Source organism: Macrobrachium nipponense, chromosome 16, assembly GCF_015104395.2.
Source record: "Macrobrachium nipponense isolate FS-2020 chromosome 16, ASM1510439v2, whole genome shotgun sequence".
NCBI lineage: Eukaryota > Metazoa > Arthropoda > Malacostraca > Decapoda > Palaemonidae > Macrobrachium > Macrobrachium nipponense.
The window spans coordinates 53621236-53630862 of NC_087209.1; the positions used below are offsets into that span (position 1 = coordinate 53621236).

The 9627-nt window shown below is 39.0% G+C and overlaps 1 protein-coding gene across 1 annotated transcript; it reads right to left on the bottom strand.

Annotated features, from left to right (window-relative positions):
• Nucleotides 1-868: 868 nt before the first annotated feature.
• On the bottom strand, nt 869-6943 carry LOC135195696 (uncharacterized). Its single transcript, XM_064222096.1, has 2 exons — nt 6834-6943; nt 869-2253 (listed from the first exon to the last, which is right to left on the bottom strand). The coding sequence occupies exon 2, from the start codon at nt 2250-2252 to the stop codon at nt 1071-1073; it is 1182 nt and encodes a 393-aa protein (XP_064078166.1). The 5' UTR covers nt 2253; nt 6834-6943; the 3' UTR covers nt 869-1070.
• Between the last annotated feature and the right edge of the window lie 2684 nt (nt 6944-9627).

The following is a 9627-nucleotide window of genomic DNA, read 5'->3' on the forward strand; positions in this document are numbered from 1 at the left end:
TGACCTGGTTGCTGAATGGTTGTAATCCTGTAGTTTGTTGTTGTTACATACTGAGTGCGCACAATGTCTTGACCAGGCTGTACAATAGTAGAATAGACAGTGCTGTACTGGGTGCTGGGAACAACTCGTGTTTGTCCTGGTAATTGCTCAGTTCTTGTTATATACTGGGTTTGATAAACAGTACTAATTACCTGCTGTGGCACCACCTGTGTAGAGAAGACGGTCCTGTACACAGTTGATGGAACTTGTTGTTGACGTGTTACATACTGGGTCTGTGTTTGCACCTGTGTACGTACGTCTTGCTCTGTACGTGTGACATAATTCACTTGAGGTGGCAATGTAATGACCTGGGTGCGTACATTCTCCTGGGTACGAGTAACATACACAGTACTGTACTGCACCTGAGGTACTACCTGTGTGCGTACAACTTCAGAGTACACAGTTGTGTATACTTCCTGATTGCGGACAGAAGTTTGTGTCACATACCTTATATCATTATTGTATACCGTAGAAGGAATGACCACAGTGGAGTATTGAACCTCAGTTCTGTATATCACAGAAGGTTGGCAGTTTGCTTCCTCCTTTGGTGGCAGGTATGATAAGGAGGATTGAAGATCTAGGTTATTATTAAACAGTTGTCTTCGTGGGCGGTCAATGGATCCAGCAAGGGCACACCCTATTAAGATTGACAGAAGCAATCCCCGCATCCTGTGAAGATGAGAAAACTTATTGTAATTTTCAAAGACAAAATTTTCTTTGTACTATGTCAAAATAAACATTTCATATTCTCTGGAAAAAAATAATACTTACTCTGCCAATGAAATATTATAGATATCTTTAAAAAAACAGAAATGGTAAGGGAAAGATATTATGAACATGTGTTAAAGTGTATTTGCCATTTACATAAATACATTCACTTTATTAACAGTAAAAAGATGTTAAAATACTGCGTTTATAACTAGATGAAAACGCTTCATGTAGTGCCCTCTTTTTATATCTATATAGACCTTATGGTTGTTTTATCAAGAATTGTTTTCCTAGATGTTCCAGGGAAATAACAATACGCTTGTTTATTTGCCAATGTTGAAAGGAATAGCAGGTTCATCATAATTATAACCAGAGCAAGTAGCAGTGACAGTTCTGGTGACAACAATTTGTTGTGGCTGATTAACAGTCTGGTAAACGATCTGCTGTTGTTGTTGAGTCTGTACTACTTCCCTGGTCACAATCTGGTCTCTACCAGGAGCCTGATAGATTGAAGTACTGGTTACCTCACGTGTTTGGACTACAGGTGCTGGAGTATTGTATTGGGTCCTGATAACAGTCTGCACCTGTGTGAATGGCTGAACCCTTGTTTCAAAGAGGGTTGTGTAGATGGTATTTGGCACAACTTGTGTGCTAACAACTTCCTGTGGCACATACTGGGTTCTGACCTGGGTTTGTGTTGCAATATTTGTCCTAGTGACAACCTGCTCACGGGTTGCAAAAGCATTTTCATATCTAGTACTGACTGCTGTGTATGGGACGACTTGTTGTCTTTGAACATAACTAGTTACAATTTCATCTCTTCCTCTAAGAACGCTGGTCTGCACCTGTTGTTGCACCTGAGTCTGAGTGAGGAAACGGGTATTTCCTGGTGCCTGGCTTCTGATAATGGAAGTCTGGACAACAGTTTGTACACGAGTTTGGATAACATCACGGCCAGGAATAGAAACTACTCTAGTTTCTTGCCGAAACTGGGTTTGGTAGTTAACTACTGGCTGATTGACTGTTTGATATTGGGTGTTGAAAACCTCAACAGGTACAACTTGAGTCTGGATCTGAGTGCGAGTGACATAGTCAACACGAGGTACGACTCTGGTACTTGTGACATATACTACAGACTGGATCGGGGGACTTGGAATAGTCTGAGATACAACTCTATTATTGTAAACAACAGAAGTTTGCTGTACAATACTGGTTTGGTACTGTGGCTGAGTCAAAACGCGTGTCTCGTACAAAGTAGTTGGGATAACTTGTTGCCTGACAAGTGTTGTGGTAACATATTGAGTATTGAACTGGTTTACTGTTTGAACCCTAACAGATGTCTGAACACGTGTGTCGTAGCGAACGGAAGTGATAGGAGCCACTTGGCAGGTGGGGTTGCTAGGTGAAGGAGGTAAGTAACCATTGTCAGGAGCTGGATAATTGTAACCCTGTGGGGAAGCTGAAGTTAGAGCCACCACAAGCAAAGCCGCTGTCAGACGCCACATCCTGCAAAGAGAGAAATTACACAGATTAGAGTCAGCGGTGATTGGAAGCCCCGCGTCTCAGCAACTCATTTGGGAATAAAGTCCAATCACGCGCCGCTCCCTCTGTGCAATTTCTGCCATTTGCTGTTTTGTGGGCTAATAAGAACGGGAAGGACTTTATCGCCCAGATGAGACGCCGGACGCAAAGGTCTAATCTAATAGACCACACAAAACTAAACCAATCACTCATTAACATTAAAAAAAAAAAATAATAATGGTTCGTGAAAACACTGCTGAAAACACCAAATCACCAGATACATTTTCTCTTAACTTTCAGTGAAATCTGATAAATATTTCCATTTATAAGAAAGCCAGTTTAATTCCTGTCATTTTCCTCCGTCATAAAACCATTTCATTTTTTTCTCTTGTTCGCACTCATGCATGAAAAGAGTGATGAACTCAATTATTCCCCGTTTCACACAAACATTTAAACGTACCGGGAACCTATTTTAAAGGTGAAGAAAAAGAATATGGTGCACAGCTACTATATATATATATATATATATATATATATATATATATATATATATATATATATATATATATATATTATATATATTATATATGTATATATATATTTCAAGTCATATTAATAAATTCTATAATTGGTCTGTTTTGCTTTCTAAAGTTTTACATTGTAGACGGCGTAAATTTATTTCCTTAATTCTTTACTTGCTACAAAAAGTTTCGAACGGTCAGGTTTATATCATTTCTCTCTCTCTCAAGACTTCTAGTGACGGTCACATAAAATTGAAAATTCTAAAATCAGTTTTTTTTTTTCTTTTTTTTTTTTAAAGCCGGTTCTGCTGTAAACTGTGGTTATTCAAATATTTGTTTTTTTTTTTTTCACAGGAATGGCAAAGGCAAACATATGAGAGTCTTGCATATTATTATTTCCGATTTTACTCACTTCATTAAAATACTTTAACGAAGTTACTGGAATTGAGGTGGATTGTTAAAGGACTAGTCCGCTTGTCTAGAGTCTACACACAAGTATTAAAATCTAATCAGTACAGATATTTGGCGTTTTATCAAAAATAATTTCAAGATCAATACCATCCGCATGATATTAGTCTCAATAAATGAGAAGAATGCTCAGTGGATTCAGGAAGTAAAGCATGGAATAGATGTAAGTCGTCTGCTTTGGAATTATCATAAAAAGTAAAAATCTTCAGTCGTAACTGTTCTCCAGCCAGCCTGCGTGTGTGTGTGTGTGTGTGTGTGTTTGCACGTGGGCGGTGGGTAAGAGTCCTCCGACCGAAGTTTCTGAAATTGTCTTTAGTGGTGGGACGAAGCGCTAGACGGAGAGAGGGAGAGTGGGGGAGGTAGGCCAAGGGGCAGTGGGCGAGGTAGAACTGGTTCTCAGAGAAATGGAGAGGACATTGAAAGGGAGAGTTGAAAGGGGCCCTGGGTAACTGCTGCTGCTCTTGGCCCTGCAGTGGTCACACGACCTTCAAGGAAATGGGACAGACGAGATGGCATGTGAAAGGAGGGATTAAGGAAGAGAAATCAAGGGAGAAAGGTGATTAGAAGGGGCGCAAGGCGACGACAGCAGGGAATATAAGCCTTAAGAACAGAGACAGCCAAACTTGTGTCATCCACTCTGGAATGAAAGTATTTTGCGAAAAAGAAAGTGAAACAAATGGAGAGAAATAAATCAAAAAACACAACACAGGCCGATCGCTATCAAAACTTTCCGTGGAGACAGGGCGGAAAGGTCTTCCTAAAAATGCTTCTCTGCATAACCGGTCCTTGCTGTTATTAATGTGAAAGTTGCCATTTTTATCATGAAAGTGAAAGTGCCCAATAACAAAGCCACCCTTCGTTCCAGCTCTCATTACAAGAACAAAGGCGCATCTGGAGAGTAAATGATAACCGTAGCTCACGATTTTGTTTGGCTCCTGAGAAGTTTTGCTAGAGTTCTCTTAAATGCCTAATGTCATGATGGCTTTTATATTCAACTGGTACGATTAAAGGATGTCTGCATAACGCATCTTGGCATTTTTCTACCTCAAATTTTGGGACTTTTCCGCCTTCAATTTTCATGCTCTTCCTGTGTCGTAAGAGGAAATTGTTATTTTGACCTTCGTTTAAACTATGATGAGATGAATTCTTACTCCTTGAAGGATCTTTCAGAATAGTAATACAGGAAGAGGATACTTAACAATGCATATTACGCAATAGTGATAGTCATTTTGCTCTTATTGCTAATGAGTATCATTCTTTACCACTCAAGAATTAACACTATATTCTCACGCGTAAATGAGCGATAGTGATGACGAGGATCACGCTTTTTGTCAATGAAGACTTTATAAAAGAGGAAACGTCTTTCCCTTTCCCATTCCATTTCATAGGGTCGTGTTCGAATGGATTGGGGAGGGAGAGGTTCCGACACGCTTCCCAAATTCATTGTAAGATTTTGGGGAGTTGAAAGCTGCTGCCTTAAGGAGGTGGAATTTACTTCTTGACTCTTTCTCCTCGCTACTTAGTTTTCTAATACATAAACGAACACACTTGTAAAGCCTTAGATATTTGGCTGCATTTGCAATGTCTACTGTCAGATGCGATGCAATAAAAAAGCAAGGTATCGGAAGAATGCACAAGAATTTGTGAGTGAGAAAATTAGGGTTGATTCGCTGACTAAAAAAGAAAAATAATAATTATAAATATAAAAGTCACTGATAGTTCATACAAATGAATAGCAAAACAAGAGAATATAATGACCCTTTAGCTTTGAAACTAGAAAACGAAAAACCGGCACCATGACTGAGTAATGATTCAATTGAGCGAGTGATGACTCCGGGTTACAGGTAATGGAGATAACAAGCCACAATAACAGGATAAAATAATACGTCTGCAGAAAATAAGGGCTATCATGTTCTCTGCCACAAAAGAATTCGCATTATCAAATGAAAGCAAAAGAAGAATGCTTTTGCCGCGACGATGCTTTTGTACCTTTTACTTTTTTAATCTTGTAATGAATGAAATTGAATTAAGAAAGATTGAAAGGATGAGGGATTTCTTTCTGAACTTTTTAAAATTTATCTACAGATTTCTTGACCAGTTTAGACTAACATAGAACACTTCAGAAAATTTTGTAGATAAAACAAAGTTGGGAGAAGGGTGTTGCATTTATTGTTATCTGGAACGTTCGTGAATGGATGGCACTGAGAGCTGTTTAAAATCTTAGCCCTACAAAAAACAAAAAAACAAAAAAAAAATACTGCAGATGGAAAACTTTTTAGCTTGAGAAAATATCTCAGTGCCGCGAACTTTCGAATCCAGTGTTTAAGAAATGGCCTTGTGATAGTGGAAGTCGTAAAAGAATTGGTAAAGTGGAACGAGGAATGGCTAAAGAACTGATCAAAATGGATAATAGGAAATCGGTGCTTTTTGTCTTTGTTTTTCTTACAGAATGCGGTAAATGTCGTGAATGTGGCAGACCCGAAAAAGGAGAGAAATAAAGTAGCGCCAATTGAGAGAGAGAGAGACTTGAAATAGCGCGAAGTCTTTTTAATTTACGTTTACAAAATTATCGTGTTCATGCATCAAAATAAACAATAAGGTATTGTTTCAGAAAAGTTTACGCAAGAATCACATCCTCATTTGTTTTCTCGACTTCTCACATTGACCTAAAACTGTAGTACCTGCCTTTAACTTACTTCAAAGGAAAGCCACTGAGACGGCTAAACGAGAAAAGCAACCAAATAAATGAAGGAAGCGAGAAAAAGAGCGGCTTCGAGGGCGAAAGTTGTGAGTCAGAGGAGCGATCAAGTAGGCACCGACAGAGTGGGTGGGGGAAGAACCAGCCGGGTCCTTGCCCATGAAATCTGTTGACTTCGGGAAGGGAGGAACTTTAGCATTCATTGCCTTTGATGGGTGTAACGCTATGGTGCTTAAGAGCGTGGGTTTGTGGTTTTAAAAATGCTCACCTTTTGTTTCTTTGGAATCTTACCTATGAGAAATTCGCATTTCAAAAGATAAATTGAGTTTGTGGGAAAACGCCTGCCTGTCATTCAACGAATATAAAAAATAATTTTTCACGCATGTGAAAAAACCAATGCTATTATGGCCGACGATGCCTTGAATTATGCTGTTGCAACAGAAACAGAACAGGGGCTTTGAGTATAACCGTAAGATGTAAGAATAAACAAACAACACTATATATCCGGGAACAAACGGGACAAAGTTTTGAAATGATCACTATCTTACTTCAGTTGAAATCTTTTTGCCGAACAATGAAAGGGAAATCCACATTGTGACTGAAGATGCTTAACCTATCTATGCAGTAAGAGAACAGAAATACTATGGTAGAGTAATGCCGGATTATTGTTGCATTAATAGCATATGACCCGAACATTAATTCTAAGTATTCCTTTGAAGTAATGATCGAGAGTGACGACTCCATACTGTTGCACTGTGAAGATATACGTATATTCCGGCAAAAGGGTCACTTGATGAAATGTTTTCACTTTTTAGTAACAATATCCAACATACAAAGGATCTTCATGCGGAGATGAAGCCGTAGTAAAGAGCACGTACCTGCAGATGGTAGTATTATTGAGAGCTGAGAGAAGCAAATAATGGGAACTGAACACTGAGAGGAGTTCAGCTACTCTGCTTGAATCGTAGAATCTGCCGCTATTTATATGTGAAGGGAACGGCCTCTATCTCCTCATTTCTTTCTTCTTTTTTTCTTTTTCTCCAGAACCTATTTCGGTTTCTGATCATCTTACCTGTGAAGGTGTCGGCTGGGAGAAGGGCGGGGCACCGTCCATGTCCTTGTAATTCAACGCCGGGGAGGGAGGTCTGCCACTCATTCATGCTTTTACTCGCTCTACATACAAATCATATCTCTTCATTTAAAAATTCATTACACACGTTGCAGCATTTACGAAAAACATGTGTATTAACTAAGTGGAATAATGCCGTAAAGTAACTGCTCGTGGTCTCTCATTACGTCCATGCCGTTTGGCAACTCAGGGCGGCCACAGGTCGGGAAAGCAAGTTTGACCAATCAGGCTTCGCCTTCTTCCCACACTGACTCCACCCTCCGATTCCCTTTTCTTGGGACTTTAAACCTTAGTGCACTGAGAAGAGAGGCATTTCCTTACGGAGGGCTCGATGGCACAACATTTCAGGGTCCTCAAGGGTCAAGTGGTGGTCTTCATCTTCTATGATTCGAGGTGGGACGGAGTTGGCAGGGTATCCCTCCCATGAGGCCAGCTGATCTGACCTGTGCTTAGTTCCTCCAAGGCAGCCGTCAAAGTGAGAGGTCCTCCTCGAGAGCAAATGTGAATGAACATAATCGTTTAAAGGAGTCATGAATTAGATGTCCCTCGACATCTTTTATTCCAAGTATAAGTAAAATAGTCTGTGCATGCAGCGCATAAAATAATCAACTGAGCAGTCGCACACACCTCATTACGTTGGAAAGCTGACAGACGATACCTACAGAGTTAGTTTGATCTTCATTACTTTCGTGGCATCGTGGCAGTTATTCTTTCTGAGTTATCGCTAACCTACAGTGTGTGAATTCGATGCGCATGTAAAAGTTAACTTTCGGGGCCTGTATTTTTTTTATTAATTTTTTCTCTAATCTTTCGTTTGAAGAATAGTTTCATACAACTTACTTCGCGCGTGCGCCCCACCCCAATCAACCAACACTCCCCCCCCACCCTTTTAGTGCCCTTTAATATACATTTTATTCTATATTTATTGGTTGTTTATTTTTCACTTCCTCCGTTTTCTCTGTGATTTTTTTTTTCCTTTTTTTTATTTAGATATCCACTAACTTGTATGCAAAGGCGATCTCCTCCTCGTATTAGAATTCTCCGAAAGCCAAATGCTTACAGATGACACACGTAACGTTTCTGTGATTTCTGATATCCCTTACTGCCCAACTTAAGTACTTAACGATGATGCAAAACTAATGATTAGTTAAAGTGCAAAACGAAATAGGACGGAATTCCCATCTATGGGAATTTAGAGAATATATATATATATAATATATATATATATATATATATATATATATATATATATATATATATATATATATATATATATATATATATAAGCGAATGCCACAGGAAAAGGATAGGCAGCATTCCAAGCACTTTCGTCTTTATCTTGACATCGTTTCTTGACGATGTCTTAATAAAGACGAAGGCGCTTGGATTTCTGTCTATCCCTTTCCTGTGGCATTCGCTATTTAATGAAGTCACGGGCATACTACTGTGATTTTCTAATATATATATATATATATATACATATATATATATATATATATATATTCTCTCTCTCTCTCTCTCTCTCTCTCTCTCTCTCGTCTCTCTCTCCTCTCTCTCTCTCTCATCGAAATCTCTCAATCGTCTCATCTCTCTCTCTCTCTTAACGTCATTCTCTTTCCATCTACTATTGAAGATATACATTATTGTGACGTCTACTGCTGCTATGCTGCTTCTTAATTTAGATATATGGGAAATGAGCTGTACAATTACAATCTCAAAATCCAATTGCCATTTTTTTATTGAAAAATAAATTTTACTAGGACCTTCCGTATTTACTCATCTTTTTTTTGTTTCTTTTATTAACAGTGGATTGGTTCCACAACTACTGTTACAACTAATGTTGCCACGCTCGTCTTTAGACATGAGTATTCAACCAAGGAGGGCGGGGTGGATGGAAAAAAGCATTTAAAGACTGCAGATTAAAACATAATTACTTGATGAACAGACTGTCTCTTACGTTAGGTTGAAAGGTGTATATGTATTGTGGATATGAGAGAGAGAGAGAGAGAGAGAGAGAGAGGAGAGAGAGAGAGCTCCTTGTTATACGATATTTCATTTTCTACAGATGCAATGTATTAACGAGGAGTAACTGTTTAGTATCCAATATATTAATAAAACGAAAACTTTAAATTTAAACCCTAAAGATGAGAAGAGACCACCTGAGTCAGAGATCTCAATATAAAACAAAAGCTGAAGTAAGCGATGTCTTATGAATAACAACACAGATGTTATCATTGCTAATTCTCACTGTCGCGTTGCGGAAACATGTCTTGAACTCAATACGCGAGGAAAGAAGTAACAGTTCTGGGAGGAAAACCAGCTTAAGCTGAAAGGAATGTGATTCATCTCCTACTTTCACGTTACAGTGGACGTGTGAGGACTTTCTCAGTATTTGGTAAAGGGTTAGCCCCACCGAGGATCTTCGGTTGTCAGGCCAAGCCATCGATAAGATCTACAGAGGCAGTGGCTACATACAGCCTTTCAGCTCTAAATCTCTATTCTTCTTATTTTTCCTCTCTCTCTCTCTCTCTCACACACACACA